Consider the following 24,277-nt stretch of genomic DNA (forward strand, 5'->3'; position numbering starts at 1 on the left):
GCATTACTCACTATTCTAAGCTTATTCTCTTCTGTGGTGCAAAGATATTGTTGAAAATATCAAAAATGCCTGCAGATAATGAGGCTCCAGTTGTTCACTCACTGACCAATAGTGTAAGAGCTCTGAATCAAGACGATCGTGATATGAGATGTTGAGGTGACGTTGACACTACTGAAAAAGTGCTTGTGACATGGTAAAAATGTGTAATGGACTTATTGAAGGACTTGAGCACCAGTTAATAAAATCACTACCAAAGACAATGTTAACACAAGGTCTGGTTTCATCTGCTGGTCACATCAGGCAGCAGAGATTGCTGTGAAGGAGTGGAGAAAGCAGGACAAGTGATCCAATCAGAGAGGGATATGCTTAGGCACCCGACCGGGATGCCATCACTTGGTGGGAAACACAGTCCCACCTCACTTCTGGAATCAGTATCTCCTAAAGAAGACTGTTGAAAGGTCGAAACATTGAGGTAGGTCTCAGCTCTGACCTGTTTGTTTCCATACCCTCCTGTTTTCCATAACTAATTGCGTATATGCAAATATTCCAATCCAAAAAAAAATGTAAAATCAGAAAAACTTCTGGTCTTAGACACTTTGGATAAGGGATACTCAACCAGCACAATAAAGCAAAACATCTAGCAAAAAAATACTAAAAAAAGCATTTTATCATTTTGCAAGTATTACCAAAACTCCTAAGTATATCTATAGCATTCTGTGTACATACTTTAATAAAACTAGGTGAATGGGTTTAAACTGACTGATGTGAACACCTATTTATCAACAACCAATATGCCATCTCCCTCTGGCCAATAGGATAGCCCCTCAAGTATCTCCTTCGTGCATCTCTATCTATGCAAACAAAGTCCCTCAATTTATTTTGTCAAAAAAATATAACACAAGTCTCTCTTCTCCTATCATTTGTAAACACTTTAAAATCCATACAACATACCAGATAATCTTTTGTATATGTCCATACTTTCACAGAGTTCCATTTTCATTTCTTTTCTCAATCTTTTTGCCTACTCCATATCTCTCTTCCACTATTCCAAACCAAATCTTTGACTTTTCAATATATTACAGCACAGCCCATTCACACTCTCATACATACTAGTACAAATTCTGAAGCCTTACTGTACAAAAAAAAATAATCCCTTCAGAAAGTTATCAAATCAAATGTGACTTCAAAAGTATGATACTGTGGAAGTTTTTGGCAAATGTAAGGTGATAGTAAAGTGATGGGAAAGATTCCTTGTATATCATCCATCATTAACAGAAAGAAAAACTTATGGTAAATAAGTTTAAGAATTTCACCTTATTTCGCATATATCACAATGTCCATTTTGTCATGTGGATACCTTTTGACACAATGAAGAAAAACATTTTCTGAACAACTTAACATACCACAGTTGCTATTTCTGCCCAATCCATTGCCTGCTGGTACTTATCACCACGAGAAGGTTCTCGATCCCAGTTCCAAAATGTAAATGCCTGAAACTGACAGACTCCCCTCATGGTACGATCCTCGTCAGAATTTAAGTTGGGCCGAGTTTCTTTAAGAATCACTCCAGTGTATCCATCTGGAACTTTCATCTCTTTACCAATAAATGGGTATCCCCGGTAGGTTCCAGTCAAACCTGAAAGCGCAGAAGGGATGAAATAAATGTAACACTGAAAAGTTCAGTAACACTAACTCCTATCATAGAGTCAGATTTAATTAATGAAATGTCAGCTAAATCTTAAAATAAAGAAATTTACTCTGCTATCAAAGGAGATTGAGAAGGCATGCTCTAATCCATAATAAATCTCCAAATGGATTAAGCAAAAATGAATCAATGTAAAGTAGTAAAATTTTACTCCCTACATAAGTCAATATTACTAAATAAAACAAAGATGCATTCAGAATTGTCAATGGACTGAACCAGGGCATGTAAAGCATCTGGGGTAAATTATAAAAAGGTCTGAGGGGCCTGGATGTGGATAGGGAGCTGTGGTTTTGGTGCATTACACATGACAGCTAGAGACTGTGAGTATGAACGAGTGGCCTTTTTTGTCTGTTTTCCTGACACTACCTCGCTAAAGCAGGGGGTAGCGAGGCTGTTTCCTGTGGGGAAGGGTAGCGCCAGGAATGGATGGTGGCAAGCGAGGAAAAATATGTGCATGTGTATGTATGTCTGTGAATGTATATGTACGTATATGTTGAAATGTATATGTGCGTGTATGGGCATTTATATATATATATATATATATATTATCCCTGGGGATAGGGGAGAAAGAATACTTCCCACGTATTCCCTGCGTGTCATAGAAGGCGACTAAAAGGGGAGGGAGTGGGTGGCTGGAAATCCTCCCCTCTCGTTTTTTTTTTAATTTCCCAAAAGAAGGAACAGAGAAGGGGGCCAGGTGAGGATTTTCCCTCTAAGGCCCAGTCCTCTGTTCTTAACGCTACCTCGCAAACGCGGGAAATGGCGAATAGTATGAAAAAAAAAAATATATATATATATATTCCTATGAGTCCATGGGGAAAATGAAACACAATAAGTTACCAAGTGCACTTTCGTGTAATAATCTGTCTGTCTTGGACAATCACGTTTACCAAATGGCGTCCTAGCTTCGTCTCTTCGATGTATATCAACTGACTTATATTTCTCTTTTGTGTCTCCCCTGATGATGTGATTATTACACGAAAGTGCACTTGGCAACTTATCGTATTTCATTTTCCCCGTGGACTCATAGGAATATCTTGATCACGCGCAAAATTGTGATCCTTTCCAATACATATATATATATATATATATATATATACATATATATATATATCTATATATATATATATATATATATCTCCATGGCACTTAATAGATGCATCTAGGAGAATTTTCTGGTGAGTTCCTGATTAAGATATTCTTTATAGTATTACTTTTGCTGAAGGCAACATTTACATTAAAGGATTTAAGCAACATGGGAAGTAAAGTAAAATTATTATCAAAAGGGAGAACTAAAAGATTCTTGGTGTCAATGGGAGGTTTGGGCTCAACTCTATAAAATGATTTCTTTGCTAACTTAAGGGATTTATCAATGAAAGATCTAGGGTACTTTCACTTAGATCCAATAGAATATATCTTCTCAAACTCATCATCAATAAACTCAGGACTGCAAATACGTAATGCCCTAAGGAACATAGAATGAAATGATGATAATTTAACTGTCATGTTGAGATGAGTAATAATGATATGAGCATACATCTCAACATGACAGAGTTAAATCAACACACAATATTAAGCTTTAAAATAAACCCTAAAATTTCAGAGACCGAGTATCTTCACTGGCAGAGTAACATCAGATTCATAAATTAGTAAAATCAGCTCTGGAAAACGGCTGACATTGGTTTAAGGAACAGGTCAAGATGACGCCATGAAAAGACACTTCAGGCAGACCCTCAGCGAGAATGCCATACGAGTGGCTCTTTACCTTTCTCCCCCTCGCCATTCGTCTCTTCTTTTATATATGATGTGAAGAACTTGCCGACAGCAGCGTCACCATTGTATTTGATGTTGCACGGGACATAATGGATGTGAGAACTATCCACTTCCTTGAGAGAGCCAGATTGCAAGTCAATGTTTACTGCCATTTTCCCGGGCTTTGCGATCGGGGATTAAAAAAATAATTATATCTACATGTTAAAACCTGTCTAGAATTAATTGACCAGACGTTTTACTATGTCCTTTTAACCTATTATTATCCAAATTATTTATGCCGAAGTAAAAATTTTTAATTTTTCATATAGAAAACAGCACTTGGAGTGTCACTCAAATTCAGGACTTCGTCAAATCAGGGAAATATTTTTTGAAGTTTCGTGGATTTTTCCAGCTTCGATAAAGGGTTCGGTGGGCCATAAGCTAAGTGGAATACTTTATGAACGAGAGTCAAAGCATGAAATGGAAGTGTTTGGTTACTTTAAGCAAGGAACAGGAGGCGTTCCTGAGGGGGGGAAGACCCGATGAGGTCTCATGACCCACTGGAGGAGGCACGACGGTGCCCTTCTGAGGTCCTGTGGTCTTGCTGCTGGGGAGGACAATGCCTCGCTGAGGACCCACGAATGTGCGGTAGGAGGGGGAGTGAGGTGGTGCCGAGGCCCAGTGTCTCTCCTGCTGGAAGGAGGAGTCGTTTCCGAGGGGCTCCTCCTCCTCTGACCCCGCTCCTGCCGGAGGAGGAGCACCAGCAGATAGGTAGGACGACCCCAAACCTCACATGCTGACCCGAGATGTTTTCCAGATGATGTCCTTCATATACGTGAATGACTGACTCCCACGGTGACTGGATGTGACTTATAAGTCCCCCCTGGGTGCCCCATGGTCATCAGTCACCCCCAGGGTGTGAAATGTGCCTCGGTGCAAATCAAGATCGTAGAGATGGACATAACAAGGGGAATAGGAGAGATATAACATATATGTGATTAGTACACGAAAGTGCACTTGGAAACTTATCGTGTTTCATTTTTCCCGTGGGCTCATAGGAAAATATATATATATATACGGATGGAACCATGGAAGCGGAAGTGAATTATAGGGTGGGGGAGGGGCGAAAATCCTGGTAGCCTTGAAGAATGTGTGGAAATCGAGAACATTATCTTGGAAAGCAAAAATGGGTATGTTTGAAGGAATAGTGGTTCCAACAATGTTGTATGGTTGCGAGGCGTGGGCTATGGATAGAGTTGTGCGCAGGAGGGTGGATGTGCTGAAAATGAGATGTTTGAGGACAATATGTGGTGTGAGGTGGTTTGATCGAGTAAGTAATGTAAGGGTAAGAGAGATGTGTGGTAATAAATAGAGCGTGGTTGAGAGAGCAGAAGAGGGTGTTTTGAAATGGTTTGGTCACATGGAGAGAATGAGTGAGGAAAGATTGACCAAGAGGATATATGTGTCGGAGGTGGAGGGAACGAGAAGTGGGAGACCAAATTGGAGGTGGAAAGATGGAGTGAAAAAGATTTTGAGTGATCGGGGCCTGAACATGCAGGAGGGTGAAAGGTGGGCAAGGAATAGAGTGAATTGGATCGATGTGGTATACCGGGGTTGACGTGCTGTCAATGGATTGAATCAGGGCATGTGAAAAAAGGAGAGATAGGTAGTATGTTTGAGGAAAGGAACCTGGATGTTTTGGCTCTGAGTGAAACGAAGCTCAAGGGTAAAGGGGAAGAGTGGTTTGGGAATGTCTTGGGAGTAAAGTCAGGGGTTAGAGAGAAGACAAGAGCAAGGGAAGGAGTAGCAATACTCCTGAAACAGGAGTTGTGGGAGTATGTGAATAAATGTAAGAAAGTAAATTCTCGATTAATATGGGTAAAACTGAAAGTTGATGGAGAGAGATGGGTGATTATTGGTGCATATGCACCTGGGCATGAGAAGAAAGATCATGAGAGGCAAGTGTTTTGGGAGCAGCTGAATGAGTGTGTTAGTGGTTTTGATGCACGAAACCGGGTTATAGTGATGGGTGGTCTGAATGCAAAGGTGAGTAATGTGGCAGTTGAGGGAATAATTGGTATACATGGGGTGTTCAGTGTTGTAAATGGAAATGGTGAAGAGCTTGTAGATTTATATATATATATATATATATATATATATATATATATATATATATATATATTTATATTTTTTTTTATTATACTTTGTCGCTGTCTCCCGCGTTTGCGAGGCAGCGCAAGGAAACAGACGAAAGAAATGGCCCAACCCCCCCCCCCCCATACACATGTATATACATACGTCCACACACGCAAATATACATACCTACACAGCTTTCCATGGTTTACCCCTCGATATATATATATATATATATATATATATATATATATATATATATATATATATATATATATATATATATATATATATATATTAATTTAATTAGTAATTTCTGTTCATAAAGTTATTAAAATCCTCTACTTTTTCGCAAGATTAGATACAGTATCTGAAATGAAAATGTTTCGTATCACTTAGCTTGGGTTGAGATTAATATAGATAGGGTAGCAGAGCCATTGGTTACTTAGATACTATTGGGTTAGAAAAAATAAGTAAGATTTATTCAAGATACGGTATATTTAAGTGATATACCTGCGTTACAACGTGACGAATTGATACCAATGGACTTGCTAGGTGATTATTCCTCATGTGTTGCGCCATTTTTCTGTGCATGGTGCAAGCTGGGTATTAATATCGCGCAATGGCATTTGGACGCGAACAAGACTGGTCCATTGAGGTACATTCCCCTTTTAATAACTAAATCTCCATTTATCTCCGGTTTCACGTATCATTTTCTGCATGGCGTATTTCCACGCGGGATGATTATATTCTATGTACACTCTGGGATAATTATAAATTTATTTTGTATTCTATTTTTTGTTTTTTAAAGTGAAGCGCCACAGATTAGAACCATCGTACAGGTTCACCCTCAGCTGAGCGAGCCACTGGACAACAACAACAACTCTGCTTCCCCCAACAAAGATTAGACAAGGACGACGTCTCTCGTTTCTCTTGCAGAGGGAGGAGGGTTTTGACACCTCATGGGTTAAAGGGCGATGTACAGAGCCTTATTGTACAACTGGTGAATTGGATAGATAGAATACAGGAGGCGAAGAAAGAAAGAAAAATGGGCGTCCCGAAGTTTAATAGGTGGATCAGCGAGCGGTACCCTTGCCTGAGTGAGGTTGTAAAGGAATACCAGGTAAGCCAGAACCGTCCCCCCACCTCAAATTTTGAGTCAAAATGTAGAAAAATCTTTGTAAATATGCAGCCTCGAGTTAGGAATAGTTCTGAATGTACTTAAGTGTGAATTTAGTTTGTAATTATATCTTGGAACTGAGGAATGTGTAGTTATAAATAGCGGGAGGTTTGAGGCCCTGGAGTCGAGCTGTTGTTCTAACGAGTTATTATTGTTATTTATTTATGGATATTTCTTTGTTGTATGTATGTCATTGTTGTTTTTGTTAGTTATGTGACCGAAGAATGTGTAATTATAAATAGTGGGAGATTTGAGGCCTGGAGTCGAGCTGTTGTTCAAACGAGTTATTATTATTATTAATTTGTGGTTATTTCATTGTTTTTGTTAGTTATGTGACTGAAGAATGTGTAATTATAAGTAGTGGGAGATTTGAGGTCCTTGAATCAAGCTGTTGCTGTTGCGAGCTATTATTACTATCATTATTATTATCATTTATGGTTATTTCTTTGTCTTATGTATGTTGTTTTTGTTGATTGACAATCTATAATGTGTCTAGATCACGAGAGTTTCTTCCATTATAGTAGAGGTGATATTTTAGCCTTAAGTCTGTTACTTAGAAAATGTTGTGTGAATATTCCTCTTGCTGTGTATTAGTGTAGTCATATTATATATGGCAAAATGCATCACTTGTTGTCAGTAAAAAAATTTTCTTTTTCCAGATTCCTGACTTTGACAATTTGTATCTGGATATGAATGGGATAATTCACGTATGCTCCCATCCGAATGATAATGATCCTCACTTTCGCATAACGGAAGAAAAAATGTTTAAGGATATTTTCCATTATATTGAGGTGAGTGATACAGTATTTGTAGTCACATACAGTGTGTATTCATTATTTTATTCAACGGTATTTATGATGCTAAAGAGATTTATTGAGCTTATAGCTTTGTTGGATAAAGAAATTATTTTTTAATGGTTGAGCATTTGAAACAGCTTTTGCAAAATGGATTTACGGTATGTTGAAAGTCCTCATTTTTTTTCTTGCAAAAAATTAAGGTAATGTCCTCTTCCAGTTTAACTCAATAGAAAAGAAAAAATTTCAGACTGTACTGTCTCATGAATTCTAAGTAGCTTGGTCTTATGAATCTCATGCCTTATTTTGAAAAGTTTAACATTTTAGTTTTATAGTTGCTGAAACGTTTATGTGGGAGGTGTTTGAAGATCCAGTGAAGAATTTTGATTGGTAGAGTGAGGCATTTTTGAGTTGAAAGAGAGGAGGATGAATGGTTCCAGGTGGAGATGGGTCTGTAGCAGGGATGTGTGATTTCGCCATAGATGTTTAATTTGTTTATGGGTGGGGTGATGAGGGAGGTGAATGTGAGGTTCTTAGGGAGAGGAGCAGATATACAATTTGTTATGGATGGCGTGGCCAGGTATTCCAGTCAGTTGTTGTTTGCTGATGACTTGGCACTAGTGACAGACTCGTGTGACAAACTTGAATTAACAAACTGCTGAAGCAGGGCATGACTCTGTACTGGAGAGTGGTGATTGAGAGGGTGGTGGCGTGTTTAGAGCACCCGGAGGGGGGGAGCGGCAATGTAGCCTCGAGAGTAGTAGAGGATGTGTGGACCGTATATGTCTTTGAAGAAATATTTTGAGAGAAATGTTTTGACAAGTATGTAATAGGAAACATGTTCATCATATAGGAAGGTAGTACTACCTGGGAATCAGGAGGAATCATGATGGCAACACTGTGAATCAGCACTTGCCACATTCTCCTCCCTGGCCCAGCTTGCATTATTTTCTTTTTTTTTACACATGGATTACTGAAATTGATCCTACAAACTCACACCCATTTCCTTCTTATACATAACGCTTGAACAACTTTATTCCTGCATAAATTTTTCTTGTGCCCTAGTTCTTCCTTTCTTTACGCTAAACACCTTGATAGTACGCCACTCTTTATGTTTTCCTGGCATCAAATGAATGATGCTACCAGTCAGGGAGGGTTGGATGATTTGGAGGGCCCCCATGACCAACACCAAGGAACAAGGACCCATTTTATTTCTTCAGACTTTTCTCTTAGTTGTGTCTATTTTCGATTTATTTCTGAAAACGTTTATGGTCTCAAATCCAATCTGCCCTTTGAAGAATACCATCTTTCTGCTTCTTCCCTGGATCATCTCTCTGAAACTCGTCTGTCCAGGGTTGCCTATCTTCTGCATTATCAAATCTAACTGCAACGCTGTCAAATCTCCTTCCACTGTCTGTATCATTGTTTCCATTTCATGGGTAGTATTTGTATTTCCTGTTGTGTAAAGGCACATATTTCTCACTTTGTGGATCTTGAAAAACTCAACCACATACTTTATCGTATGCAAATCCATCATTACCTCACTCTCCATTTGCTGCATTGTTCACCAGGACTTGCTTGCTGTACATGTCACCTCGTCCTGAACACACTATATCTAGCACCCTGTAATCTGACGCTCGGAAATCCTTCAGAATACTAACTCCATTTCCTTTGCACTTCCATTCACAGAGCACAACTCCCATCTTGGTCTCCTCAGTGTCACCTCCATTTGTTGACTTGTTTTTCCTCATATTGTCCAGTGTACAGTATATTGAAAAGTCAAGATAACACAGGTGTAGCTAACTACCATGCATGTCTCAACTTTCATTGAGCTTATCACCTGCTTTCATGTGTGTTTTACTGTTTTTTTGTAGGACTTTATTGCATCTGGTGACTTTTGTATTGCATCTTAGATTTTCCATTACCTCCCACAGTGCTTTCTAGTGTGCTTTGACTTTTTCCAGGTTAATTGATACTGCATGCAACTTTTTTTTTTTTTTTTATAAACATTGCTGCTACCATTTTCTAAGAGAAAGTTTGATCTGCACATCCACCTTTTTTCAGAACTTCTACATTCTGCACTCTGTTACCTTCTTCAGTAAGTCATTTCTCCTATATGTTTTTCATGGCATTCCCTGTAAGATGATTCCTCTGTATAATTGTATATGCATCCTCCTTAGATATATGTGTTTTTTGCATCCTGCACTACTTCATCATCACCTTTCTTCTGCATTTATGCTAATATCTTATCCACTTCAGGGGTTCTCATTTTTGACCTAGTTGAAGCTACTTTTGTTTCATGCTAGGATATTTTTTCATTTTGGAATTTTCTTCCTCTGCTTTCCATTCCTTTTCATTGTATTACTGACACATTCCCATCCTTTGATGCTATCATCTCATTAAGATAACCCTTCTGTTGATTTAATTCTGCATCTTTATTCATCAAGAGGCACCCTCCTTCATCTTTTATTCTTTCATTCACCACTTTTGTCTGCTTTTATTTTTGCTTTTCATCATGTAAAGTTGCTTTTTTTTAACATTTTTATCACATTTTTTTTTAACGTTGCTGAAGTGGAGGGTAGTGATGCTATATCCTGTTTAGCGGGGTAGTGACAGGAATGATTGAAGGCAGGCAAGTATGAATGTGCACATGTGTATATATGTATGTATATGTTGATATGTATATGTGTGTGTGTATGGGTGTTCATGTATGTATGTATGTGTATATGAGTGGATGGACCATTCTTCATATGTTTCCTGGCACTACTTCACTGATGTGGGAAACAGCGATTAATTATGATAGATAAAGTATATTTTTTGAAAATATTTTCATGAATCTTGTTTGTGTTTGTTAAATAACATATTCTTAAATTCCTAGATACTACTGAGTGCTTGACATTGTAATTTTAACATATTTACTTACATGTGTTCCATGTGTTTGTTTTTCTCTAGGTTCTTTTCCGATTAATTCAGCCAAGAGAAGTTTTTTTCATGGCAGTTGATGGCGTAGCACCACGAGCCAAGATGAACCAACAACGTGGTCGTAGGTAAGATTATTATTAAACATAGCTGTTAAACAGTGTAATAAAGTAGTGTTTATATCAGGTGTCAGCAGTTCAAGATAGAAAGGTCATTAACGCAAAAAAACCATGTGGTTTAGAGAAAAAGATACCGACAAAAGTCCACATCAAGGCTGGGCCTTAATTGAAATATAGAGAGAACTATGAATTGGAAAAACAAGGGAAAGTATTTATTAATTTTTGAGAAAGTGAAAGACCTGTCTTTTGAAATGTGCCAGGTCATAGGTATTGGGAAAGACATGAGAAGATAGAGTTCCAAAGCTTCGACATATAGGGAAAGAAGCAGGTACCAAAGCAGCCCACCCTTGAGTTGCCGATGGCCATGCTGGTTGCAGATATGACTGATAAACTGCAGAAGTTGGTGTCTGAGTTAAGTAGTGTGTGTGAAAGGAGAAATTTGAGAGTACCTGTGAGTAAAAGCAAGTTTATTAGGTAGTGCAGAGAGACAATTAAGTTGAGATGTAAGTTTGAATAGAGAAAAACTGGAGGAAGTGAAGTGTTTTATATACTTTGGAGAGGAAATGACAGCAAATGGAACCTAGAGAGCTAAGGTGATTTATAGGATGAGTGATAGGGAAAAGATCATGGGAGCATTGAGGAATGCATGGAAGAAGTTACTATCTGGCAGAGTGAAGATTGGCTTGTTTGAAGGTATATCAATCCCATTGATGATGTATGGATGCAAGGCATGAGCTATAGGTGAGACTGTACAGAAGGTTGATATGTTTGAAAATGATATTTGGTGGGAGAAGGGTTGATTAAGTAAAAAATATTAGGATAACGGAGAGGTGCAGTAATAGAATATGTTTGGGTGCGAGAGCTGAAGATGGTGTGTTGAAATGATTTTTACATATAGATAGAATGAGTGAGTAGAAGTTGACAAAAGGGATAGATGTGTCAGAAGTGGAGGGGGGACAAGGAGAAAGGGAAACACTTTGGAATTGGAAGGATGGACTGAATTTGGTTTTGAAGGCTTGAGGCCTGAACATACAAGAGAGTGTAGGATATGAAAAGGATTGAAAGTATTGAAGTGATATTATTATACTGGGTGACCTGTTTCTCTGGACTGAATCATCACATTTGACACAGTCAGAGGAAACCTTGGATATTTCAATGGGGCCAAGTTGTGGACAGGATGCCATGGTTTCAGTACATTACAGTTTCATGGTGGATGTGAGCGAATGGGGCCATTTCTTCTATTTTTTAGTTGCCTCACTGGTATGATAAACAGCAAATAAGTATGAAAGAAAAAATATTGTAGAAAGAAATATGCCGTTATATTTTTTCATACATACTAGAAGATACATTGTATAATTAGTCTCTTATTACACGATCATAATTTATATATAGCTTCTTCTTGCATACCTTAGATTTCGTTCTGCAAGAGAAGCAGTGGATGCGGAAAAGAAAGCCCAAGAACGTGGAGAGGTACTACCATCAGCAGAACGTTTTGATTCTAACTGCATTACTCCAGGCACAGAGTTTATGGCCCGTCTGGATGCTCAGCTACAGTATTTTGTGACAAGAAAGATTTCTCAAGACAGATTATGGCAAAAATGTAAAGTTATCTACTCCGGCCATCAGGTGTGAACCAAAGCTGTTTTATTTTTTTTTTATACAATCTTGATATATTTCTCTCATTTTGTAAGTAAATGATTTATGTTAGTGCTTTATTAGGATTAATCATGGCTGATATGGGACAAGTATGATATGCTGATGATAGCATACTAAAATTTCTCTTTACTTGTAATGATTGTATGTGTTGTATCTGTGAGTGAAACAAAGCTCAAGAGTAAGAGGAGAATATGGTTTAGGAATGTTTTGGGTTTGAAATTGAAGGTTAGTGTAAGGGTGATAGCTTAATATTGCTAATGTTGAAAGAAGAATTATGGGAATATGTGGAGAGTTTAAGGAAGTGATTTCCAGAGGATATATATGTCAGAGGTGGAGGGAATGAGGAGAAGTGGGAGACCAAATTAGAGGTGGAAGGATGGAGTGAAAAAGATTTTGAGTGATTGGGGCCTGAACATGCAGGAGGGTGAAAGGAATGCAAGGAATAGAGTGAATTGGAATGATGTGGTATACCGGTGTCGATGTGCTGTCAATGGATTGAACCAGGGCATGTGAAGCATCTGGGGTAAACCATGGAAAGTTTTTTGGGGTCTTGATGTGGAAAGGGAGCTGTGGTTTTGGTGCATTATACATGACAGCTAGAGACTGAGTGTGAATGAATGTGGCCTTTGTTGTCTTTTCCTAGTGCTACCTCGCATGCGTGCGGGGGAGGGGGTTGTCAATTCATGTGTGGCTGGGTGGCGACGGGAATGAATAAGGGCAGCAAGTATGTACATGTGTATATATGTATATGTGTTTGTATGTATATGTATGTATATGTTGAAGTGTATAGGTATGTCTGTGTGCGTGTGTGGACGTGTATGTATATACATTTGTATGTGGGTGGGTTGGGCCATTCTTTCATCTGTTTCCTTGCGCTACCTCACTAATTCAGGAGACACGACAAAGTATAATACTTACTTGTAAATATGTATCTGACAAGAAATGATTATGTTGTTTGCAGACTCCAGGCGAAGGCGAGCACAAGATAATGGAATACATTAGATTCACTAAGAGTCAGAATGGCTACAACCCAAGCACTCGACACTGTATTTATGGCTTGGATGCCGATCTCATAATTTTGGGACTTACCACGCATGAACCACACTTTTCATTACTCAGAGAAGAGGTGAGTTTTCACAGTTTACTAAGTTGGAAGATGTATGCAGAATGCAGCAGTATATCACTTTATTAATTTTTTCTTTCATACTTGTTCATCATTACCCACGAACCCTTCCATGGTTTCCCCTGGCTGCTTCACAACCCTGGTTTAGTCCATTGGCAGTATGTAACCCCCTGTATACCACATCTCTTCATTTCTTTCTATCCCATACATGCTTTTCACCCTCTTGCACTTAAAAACTTTCACTTCATCCTTCTTCCTCCACTTTAATCTCCTCCTCCTTGTCCCCTCCACTTCCGACACATCCTCTTGGTTTCTTAGGCCAGAGCTTTTCAGTGACGGATATTCAGCCTATACTTTTGACCTCAGATTTAGATAGGATTTCTTAGTGGGACAGAAGTAACCCAGTTATGTTTAATGACTTTAAAACTTAGTTATTCCCATTTCCTCATAACTTTTTTATCTTCTTTTATGTATTTTTAGTTATACAACTCAAGAGAGTAGACCTACTTGACTGTACTATAGTGTTTAATATGTCCTAGATTACATACATTACACCGATAGCCAAGTTTGCCTCTCAAGAAACTGAAAGTTGTTTTCCTTCTATTGAGTAGTGCCCCATAATGGCATTTACTCAGTAGAGTCATATCCAAAGTGGTTTAACTTTTAAATTCTCTCAAAGTGACTTTAAGATGTGGCTCACCTTGTCTACACATTACTTTTGGTTCTCTCTCACTGACATTACCGTTGTTTATATTTCTGAGATCTTCATTGTTTGCATGCTTTTAACACTGGGTAGACAGTGCAGTACTAGGCAGACCACCACATTACCTGGTTATTTTGGTTATTTTGTCCCCATTGGCAGCTCAGTGGAGCTTTGGAACATGTTACCTTCTTATTTCTTTCCTTGGAAGGACAACTTTGAAAAGAAATATTTTTTGGATGTAAAACTCTTAGATTGTTTTTTTTTTTTTTCTGCAATGAAGACTTTTGTCCTTTAATTTAGCATCTGACAGTGGAGGTGGTAAAATGATGCTTGACTCAAGTTTTTCTTTTCAGGTTCGCTTTGGTGGCAAAAAGGATTCCAGGCATACATCTGCTCCAGAAGCGACAACTTTCCATCTTCTTCATTTGTCCCTGATGCGGGAATATATTAACTATGAGTTCTGGGATTTGCATCATGCATTACCATTTAGTTATGACTTGGAAAATATAATTGATGATTGGGTCTTGATGGGTTTCCTTGTTGGCAATGACTTCATTCCTCATCTGCCAAATCTTCATATAAACAAAGAAGCTTTACCTATTCTCTACCAGACATACAAAGATATATTGCCCACCATGGATGGTTACCTAAATGATGGAGGGACACTGCATCTTGGTAGATTTGAAAAATTTATGGCAAAACTCGCAGAGTTTGAATTAGAACAGTTTCATGAGCAAAATGCTGACTTAAAGTACTTTCAAAGCAAAAGACTAGAAAATGGAAAAGCATTCAAGGCCAATAAAAGTAGTGGAAATGGTGAAATAGAACTGGAATCCTTCAGCTCTGATAATGATACCTTTCTGCTTGATGCACCTTTTGGTGACCTGGAGGAAGATGAGGATGATGATGGCTTGGAAGACCTTTGTAGGATATATGATAGACTCGATTATAGGCCAAACCCAATTTTTGTTGCTGAACAAGACAGTGATACTGAAGAAACCATATTTAATGCTGAGTTTTGCCAGCATAAAAGGGAGTATTACATGTCAAAAATGAACTTTAGGTATGTCAACTCAGATGTACTTCACGAACAAGCCACAAGTTACGTTAGAGGTATACAGTGGATTCTAAACTATTACTACAATGGTATTTGTTCATGGTCTTGGTATTACCCTCATCACTATTCCCCATACATCTCAGATATCAAGGACTTTGCAAATATGCAAATGAATTTTGAGATGGGTACACCTTTCATGCCATTTGAGCAGCTTCTGAGTGTTTTACCACCACTTAGTAAGAATCTTCTGCCCTATGCTTATCAGGGCCTCATGATAAAGGAGGATTCACCCCTCAAGGAATTTTACCCAGAAAGTTTCCACACAGACTTAAATGGCAAACAACAGGTACGTCCATATTTTCTCTTCCTCTTGTGAATTGTTTGATTTGTACTTTTAGAATTCATTCTAAGAATTGAAAATCTTTTTTGATTTTAGACTGAATATTTGTGCTGTTGTCAAGGGGCAAAAAAAAAAAAAAATGCAAGATCTATTAGATACATATAGTGGCCTCTGCTACCATGAGAAAGTTTTACCATATTGCCTGAGCCAACCAGCAGGTGTTAGTCTACTTCCCACCCTTGCTTCTGATTGCGCAGCTGAAATCTTCAGATTCTCAAGAGGTTATTTATGTATTTAACAATGGCTAATGCTTTCATGTTTTTTAATTCTTTATGCATGACAGAAAATAATCAATGATTTGGTGATTGTTTATTGTATTATGAGGTTCGTAAAGTTTTCACGGAGTTGTCAAAGTGAGCTGGTTGGCTTTTGTTTGGCTTCAGTTCTCTCTCTCCCTCTCTCTCTCCCTCTCTCTCTCTCTCTCTCTTTCTCTTGACCTTACATCATCAGGGATTTTTTTTATTCAGAAATAGGATTCTCAGAATATAAAACCCTTTTGAGATTTGCAGTTTTTATCTTAAATATTTTGGGATGATGTTATTACCAGACTTAATGTTGTTGATACATAATGCTTTTGCACCTTAATTCCAATGTTTTTACATCACAGGATTGGGAAGCTGTTGTACTCATACCTTTCATTGATGAGGCAAGACTTCTGGAAGCTATGAAGCCCTGCAACGAACGCCTGACAAAAGAAGAAAAGTCTCGAAATGCATTTGGTCCAACGAGGATCTATACATACACATCTGACAATTTAGGAGAATTTAAGGTATGGATGAAATGCTGCTGAAGGGTATGCATGTGTGTTTGTGTGTGTGAGTAGTGGAAATGGTGAGAAAGAATTTAAGGTATGGATGAAATGCTGCTGAAGGGTATGCATGTGTGAGTAGTGGAAATGGTGAGAAAAGTGAACACTTAAGGGCTAAAAGAGGTTGTTCTTGGTTAGGTAAGAGAGGACAGGGATTTATATTTAAGATTAGTGATGCATGAAGTCAGTGATGGAAGGTGTGGGAACTGAGAAAACATATGTTGATGGTTGTTTATGGTACATATAATGGGATGAAGAAGTTAAGGATGGTCTCGGAGAGAATTGAAAAGACCAGTCGAGGGAAAACAACCCCAAATGAGAAACTGGATGAAGTAAGTGTTGTGAAAAATTTCTATTTCAGGAGTGCATTTGAGAGGGAAAGAAGTGTTATGAGCACGGGGAATTAGTGGTGAATAAAGTTAGTAATAAAGGTATCAAGGGCTAGATATAATGTAAATGGGGATGCCTCATATACCATTAATGAGTTATATGACTTTAATCCACCCTATCATGATGGGAATGGGGTTTTACGAGAATACTGCCCACATATTCTCTGCATGTGACTTAAGTGGGGTTGGTGAGGGTGTCTGGAAATCCTCCCTCCCTGTATTACTTTTAAAAAGAGGGAATAGAACAAGGAGCCAAGTGAGGAATTTTCCCTTGTAAGGCTGTCATCAGTTCTTGATGCCACAGCACACACGGGAAATGGCTAGCATGTACAAAATTTTTTTTTATAGACATTGTATTTATGGAGGCAGAGCATTAGTGAATTATTTCAATGCTTAATGAACTAGAGCACTATTAAAAGCAGAATATTCTATGACCTTGATCGTATTTTTCTCAGGAAAATTAGATTTCCCTTGAAACTTCACTATATGGAGTGTTTTTCAATCCGAATACATATATAGGGTTACATTATCGTATGGTTGTTTTTATGACCTTTAATCAAGCTGTTAAATGAAGACAAATTTAAAGCTTGATGTGATCATCTGCATCGTATTTACTAGATATGTATTGGTATATGAGAGTGTTATGACATATTTTCCATGATTATTTCACGTATGGAAGTGTTTGAATATGTTATGTTTCAGTTTTGGAACAAAAAGTTTTTTGAGCATGGTAGCATCAGGAAACTCATTTTTTTTATTATTATATTATTTTACTTTGTCGCTGTCTCCCACATTAGCGAGGTAGCGCAAGGAAACAGACGAAGAATGGCCCAACCCACCCACATACACATGTATATACATACACGTCCACACGCGCAAATATACATACCTATACATCTCAACATATACATATATATACACACAGACATATACATGTATACACATGAACATAATTCATACTGTCTGCCTTTATTCATTCCCATCGCCACCCCGCCACACATGAAATAACAACTCCTTCCCCCTGCATGTACACGAGGTAGCACTAGGAAAAGACAACAAAGGCCACATTCGTTCACACTCAGTCTCTAGCTGTCATGTATAATGCACCGAAACCACAGCTCCCTTCCCACATCCAGGCCCCACAGAACTTTCCATGGTTTACCCCAGATGCTTCACACGCCCTGGTTCAGTCCATTGACAGCACGTCAACCCCGGTATACCACATCATTCCAATTCACTCTATTCCTTGCACACCTTTCACCCTCCTGCATGTTCATGCCCCCATCACTCAAAATGTTTTTCACTCCATCTCAAATTTGGTCTCCCACTTCTCTTCGTTCCCTCCACCTCTGACACATATATCCTCTTGGTGAGTCTTTCCTCATGTACACACATATATACATAAATGCCCATACATGTACATATACGTTCATATGCCTATACATATCAATATTTTTTCACAAGGTCTGTCATGTGGTCTTTAAGCAGTCTCTACAAGATCATCAGTTGCTATGGTTATTGTAATATATTGTATATCATTGCTTTTGAGTGTTAGAAATAAAACTTTTATTTTCAGGCTCCCAAGTACTTCCTACCTGTGGGAATTAACCATGCAGCTGTCCAGTTTGTCAGAAGAGAAGAGTGGGAACTCAAGCCTGAGAAGATTTATAAAGGTCTCTGTAAAGATGTGAAATTTGATACATATTTTGCTGGATTTCCCACTTTGAAGCATATTAATCACAAGGTAATGTTCATGTTTTGTTCATCTATGAAGTTTTATTTACTTTTTTTAGAGCTTAAGTATCATAATTTGTTTATGTGTTTACCTCATTAAAGTGGGAAGTGGCATACTGTTATGAAAGAAGTGTTTGTAAGGGAAATTTTGTACTTTCATGGTTCCATTTAGTTACTGTATTTAAGTTGTCTTGAATTTTGCTTTTGAATTTTTTTGTTATTTATGGTGTAAAAATACAGAGCAGTGTTCATAGCATGTAAGTAGTAGTACAGTAATAATAGAAATTTCTCAGCTCTGCATAGGTAGAATGAATTGTATGGAGTCTATTTCTCTGAGCAGTAACTGTTTTCATATGTTGTTTTCAATAACTGTAGACATTACTTGTATTAGTAGCTGTGATCAGAATTCATAGACTGTAACTTTGGTCATTTATCATGAGAAGTTACCATGGTTATTAAATTTTTCATCATACAGGTCAGCCACCAAGTCACTGTGATTAGTGACCATGGTCAGTAACTGAAATTTTCTATGTCTTTCTATATTTTGATGCCTAGTCCCTCCAGAAACTCCCATCAAGGGAATGGCCATGGAAGAAGAGTCTTCACTTTTCCCTGTCTTTCAGTGCTTCCCACGCATGCATCAGTGTACACATTCTTCCACCATTTCTTTCTGTCCAGTACTCTTCCACTCTATTTCCCCATTTCACAGATGGTCTTCATCTCAGGCCAACCCCCTTTAATCATACTGTCATACACTTTCCTTGTAAACTCTTTGTCTTGCATTCTTTCCACATCCTAAACCACCTTAAAATATTTCATTTCATCTTTTTTTACCACTCCACATATTCTTTCTCTCCCAAACCACGTCTCTCATACTTCCTTTCATTTCTTTCCTCATATCATCTAGTCATACCACATGCTCCTCTCAAATAGCTCTTTTCCACCACTTGGATTCTTGATCTCTGTGACTTATTCCATGTCCATGTTTTGGTTGCATAGGTCAGGGTCTAGAGTACTATGCTGACCCTGAATACTCTCTTCACTACCATATTTACACCTATACCCTTCATTATCCTGTACAGAGACACAGTGTCTCTTCTACCCTGTTCTGTTCTCTCCATTAACTCTCCTTCCATGTCACCAAACTTTCCTAAGATGGCTCCCAAATACTTAAATTATATCACCTCTTTCTATTCCCCCCCCCCCCCCCCCCCCATTCAATTGGGTTTTGCAAAATCTATGCTTTTACTCTGTTTTGTTCAAACACCATTAAGAACTGCATTTATCTCCAGTCGCCTATGTTTGCACATATAAAACACACAGCCCTCTGCAACTCCTTTTTAACTCTCAGCAAACAACATGGTATCATCCACCAAAAGGCTTTCATCTCTACACCTCCTTTCCCTAGTTGTGCTTTCATCTTTCTCATCAGTCCATCCATATATATATGTTAAAAAGCCACGGTGACATCATACAGCCCTACCTCACATCCATTTGTTTACCAAAACTTTCGCTCAACTCTCCATCCACTCTTACACATGCATTTGCTCTCCTATAGAAGGCTGTCACTTGATCCACCAGTTTACCCCCACCCCATATATCCTTCACACATCCCACAAAGCATTTCACTAAGCTCTGTCCTACAATTTTTACAGATCCAGAAAAGCAGCATACAGCTTATCTTTTGCAAGACACTTTTCCACAGTCAACCCATTGGAAAAATCTGATCCACACACCACCAGCCTTTCCTAAAACCCCCTTGCTCCTCACCTTTTCAGTATTTAGTCATTTCCATTTCTCTATTAATCATCACTCTTGCATACACTTTTCCTGGTTTACTGAACAGACTTATTCCCCAATAATTGCATAATACATCCTTTTCCTTTAAATAAAAGAACAAAAATAGCTTTTGCCCAATCCTCAGGAATAACCTGCTTCCATGTTAAATCCACTCTGTCAGACTCTCCCTTCTATACTTTAACGTTTCAGCTGTAGTCTCATCCACTTCAGGTTTTTTTCGTATTTTCATCTCATTATTGCTCTTTTTTCTCCTTACTATAGGCCCTTTCACATGTATCCTTTTGCATCCACCCTCCATACCCATGCATGTAACAACTGCTGCCTCACCTTCTCCTGCATTTGTCAGTTCTTCAAAACACTCTCTCCATTTTCCTCCTTTTGATTCAGCAACATCCCTTCCTAACTTTTCACATTTACACTTAAACTTTTACATCATATTGCTGATTTGTAGCTGTGTGAATAGGAGTAGGCATTAGCAGTGTTCATTAACGAGGACATATTGCCACTGTCAGTGGGTCTCATTACTAACCATGAACATTAGTTCCAGTAATTAGCTATGGTTTGCTGGCATAATAAGTAGTGTGGTAGTGCATTGCTGTATTGCAGTTTTGAATGTTAGGGAGTTTATGCCAAGAGAATGACTTCATGAGAACTGTGTTAACAGATTATCTGATTCTTTAAGGCTAAAGCTATTGACTAGATTATTAAATGTAAGAGGGAGTTTACACTAACAAGAGAATGAACAGACCATGATGGGCAAGTGGCAATTGCCTGAGTTAGTCGGATTGAATCCTTTTGATATTGTGAGACACTTTGTCAAGGTCTTTAAAGAATATCATAACTCCGTCATGGGTACAGGTGCAATTGAGTTGCCTTCATAGGATGCACCTGAAGAACACATGTCACCATATGCTAAGACACCTTTCTCCTTGTGAGACCGATTTTACTGTAACCGCACTAGACAACTTTTGCAATCCTTTCCTGCATGAGTGCTTAAAGAAGTGTCGTGAACAAGTTTCAGAGCTTGTAGAACAAGACTATGGAACAGTGAGTTGGGAACCATCTGGTATTACTTTCAAGGTAAGCTTACACCAAAGCAAACTTGTCAAGAGCAAATTTTTTAATGGAATTTCATGATATGGAAGCCAGTTTATTGCAAGCATAGCTTTGCATTTGCTATTATTAAAAGTCCAGCAGTCGTTTTTTGTAAAGAAGGCTCAAAGGCCCATAGTTTTGTTCTTTCACTTATAGTAAGTGCTTGTTGCTAATGAGTTGGATGAAGTAGAGAGAACAAGGAATTTCACAGAAGGAAGAAGTCCTGTAAATCAGGATGTTAAGTTGTAGGTGATGTTAACTTAGATTTTTTTTCATACTATTCGCCATTTTCCGTGTCAGTGAGGTAGCGTTAAGAGCAGAGGACTGAGCTTTAGAGAAAATATCCTCACGACCCTCTTCTTTGTTCATTTTTTGGAAAATTAGAAATGGAGGGGGAGGATTTCCAGCCCCCTGCTCCCTCCTCTTTTAGTCGCCTTCTACGACACACAGGGAATACGTGGGAAGTATTCTTTCTCCCCTATCCCCAGGGATAAGTTAACTTAGATACAATGTGTGGTGTGAGGTGGTTTGATCGAGTAAGTAACGTAAGGGTAAGAGAGATGTGTGGAAATAAAAAGAGTGTGGTTGAGAGAGCAGAAGAGGGTGTTTTGAAATGGTTTGGGCACATGGAGAGAATGAGTGAGGAAAGATTGACCAAGAGGATATATGTGTCGGAGGTGGAGGAACGAGGAGAAGTGGGAGACCAAATTGGAGGTGGAAAGATGGAGTGAAAAAGATTTTGTGTGATCGGGGCCTGAACATGCAGGAGGGTGAAAGGAGGGCAAGGAATAGAGTGAATTGGATCGATGTGGTATACTGGGGTTGACGTGCTGTCAGTGGGTTGAATCAGGGCATGTGAAGCGTCTGGGGTAAACCATGGAAAGCTGTGTAGGTATGTATATTTGCGTGTGTGGACGTATGTATATACATGTGTATGGGGGTGGGTTGGGCCATTTCTTTCGTCTGTTTCCTTGCGCTACCTCGCAAACGCGGGAGACAGCGACAAAGCAAAAAAAAAAAAAAAAAGAAAAAGATACAATGCATATTTCTTTTCAGATACATCAAAAGAATTCAGTGTTTACAAATTTCCAAGACTGTTTTGTCCTTTCCTACAGTTTCATATTGCAAAGGAAGAAGTGAGAGTGTTTCAACACAACAGTCGGGGTGAGAATCTCATCCTTGATGTTACAGAACTTGAGGAAGATCCAGATCTGAAGGATGTGGCAAACAAGTTACTTGGAAAGGTTGTATTTGTATCCTGGCCCCACCTACTTGAAGCAAAGGTAAGATCCTGTGCCATTCTTTTATTTGATTTTTTTTTTTTATTGTTGTTCCTATAGAAGGTATGTACTTTGATTTTGGGTGGGTCATTGGCATAGAGAAAAAAATGAGAAAGACCTTGGTGAGGAAAGAGATCTCAAGAGAGTGATATAGAGGATTGTATATAGTACTTGCATAATGAGTAATGCATGGCGGATACCTTGTATAGTATGGTTGAAAATGGGAAGATAGGTAGAGGGAAGAATGTAGATGTGGAAAGAACATTTGATGTGAAGAAATTTTTAGAAAGGTGCTAGTTCAATGAAAATGTTTCGGGATGATAATCACGTAGAACATTTGGCAGAAGTTAGGTAGGTCAAGAAGGTGTATAGTAGTACGGCACATGGTACTAGGGAAAGAAACAGATCCAAGTAGGAGAGAGAATTGACTGGGGCTAACATTATTTCGGTTGATGATTCTAGAGAAATTTGGAGTCAGGTTCAGCTAAAGAATATTTTTATGGATAAAGTTGGGTGACCACATTAGCGAGGTAGTGCCAGGAAACCGACGAAGAAAGACCCATCCATTCATATATCATACGCACATATACATACATATACATATATACATACATACGCATATATACGTATGTGCATGTTCATATTTGCTCACCTTCATCCACTCCCAGCACCACCCTGCCCCATAGGAAACATCATTGCCACCCCCTGTATCTGCATTATTATTATTATTATTATTATTATTATTATTATTATAATTTTATACGTGATCAGTGTTTCCCGCATCAGCAAGGTAGCACCAGGAAACAGATGAAGAATGGCCCATCCACTCATATACACACATATATATGTGCATAAACGCCCTCATACACACATATACATATCAACATATACACTCACATATGCAGACATTATGTACATACACATGCAGACATTACATACATACACTTGTACATATTCATACTTGCTTGCCTTCATCCGTTCCTGTTGCTACCCATTCCCCACCGAAAAACAGTATCTTTATCCCCTGCTTCAGTGAGGCAGCTAATATTATTCAAACAAAAAAACTTGCTTCTCAGGATCATACTGAGGGAATTATTGGTGGAATAGAATAGGAAGATCTTAAAATGATAATTGGATATGTTTGTTAACAAAGAGAATTGAGACCCCCTGAATTTCCAGGTAGAAGCTGTAAGTGATGGAAAAGAGCGGTATGTCCTGACAAGAGGAGAAGTGCAAACACATGAAGTGAAAGGGTATGCAAAAGAAGCATTCTTTCAATCAAGAAACAATGTTATCTCCCAATATCATGACCGCTGGGGAGTTGAAGTTGGCAAAACCAGTATCTTAGTTTATGCTGCACCAATTGCTGGCAGAAAGTAAGATATCTTGTAAAAGTTTCATATCATTAGCAAACTGCTTTGTATTTAGCAAAAGGTTGTCAGGAGTCAAAGAATTTTCATATGTATGGTAGAATATATTTTCGTGTGCATCATTTGTTTGTATGCAAATGTGTGTTTGTGTCATTGCCTACTTGTAAATACTTATTTGTGCTGTTCCAGGAGGGAGTTTTACATTTATGGGGCCCCATTTCATGAACGTTCTCCCTCATATAAATTCATAGATTTTGTCG

General features: G+C 38.4%; 2 protein-coding genes across 2 annotated transcripts in view; one reads left to right on the plus strand and one right to left on the minus strand.

Moving 5' to 3' along the window:
* The window catches only part of LOC139761132 (ribonuclease H2 subunit C), a 5,384-nt gene extending 1,726 nt beyond the window's left edge, over positions 1–3,658 (minus strand). Inside the window, exons 1-2 of the mRNA XM_071685067.1 lie at positions 3,471–3,658; positions 1,404–1,636 (exon numbers count right to left, since the gene is read on the minus strand). Of these exons, the coding sequence (XP_071541168.1) occupies positions 1,404–1,636; positions 3,471–3,630 (393 nt within the window). The 5' untranslated portion in view covers positions 3,631–3,658. The remainder of the gene's footprint in view (positions 1–1,403; positions 1,637–3,470) is intronic.
* A 2,781-nt stretch (positions 3,659–6,439) lies between these two features.
* The window catches only part of pcm (5'-3' exoribonuclease pacman), a 57,220-nt gene continuing 39,382 nt past the window's right edge, over positions 6,440–24,277 (plus strand). The window contains exons 1-10 of the mRNA XM_071685068.1: positions 6,440–6,713; positions 7,430–7,561; positions 10,517–10,611; positions 12,015–12,228; positions 13,220–13,384; positions 14,438–15,487; positions 16,149–16,310; positions 18,315–18,482; positions 22,483–22,650; positions 23,827–24,023. Of these exons, the coding sequence (XP_071541169.1) occupies positions 6,639–6,713; positions 7,430–7,561; positions 10,517–10,611; positions 12,015–12,228; positions 13,220–13,384; positions 14,438–15,487; positions 16,149–16,310; positions 18,315–18,482; positions 22,483–22,650; positions 23,827–24,023 (2,426 nt within the window). The 5' untranslated portion in view covers positions 6,440–6,638. The remainder of the gene's footprint in view (positions 6,714–7,429; positions 7,562–10,516; positions 10,612–12,014; positions 12,229–13,219; positions 13,385–14,437; positions 15,488–16,148; positions 16,311–18,314; positions 18,483–22,482; positions 22,651–23,826; positions 24,024–24,277) is intronic.

The sequence above is a fragment of the Panulirus ornatus genome, chromosome 39 (assembly GCF_036320965.1).
Source record: "Panulirus ornatus isolate Po-2019 chromosome 39, ASM3632096v1, whole genome shotgun sequence".
NCBI lineage: Eukaryota > Metazoa > Arthropoda > Malacostraca > Decapoda > Palinuridae > Panulirus > Panulirus ornatus.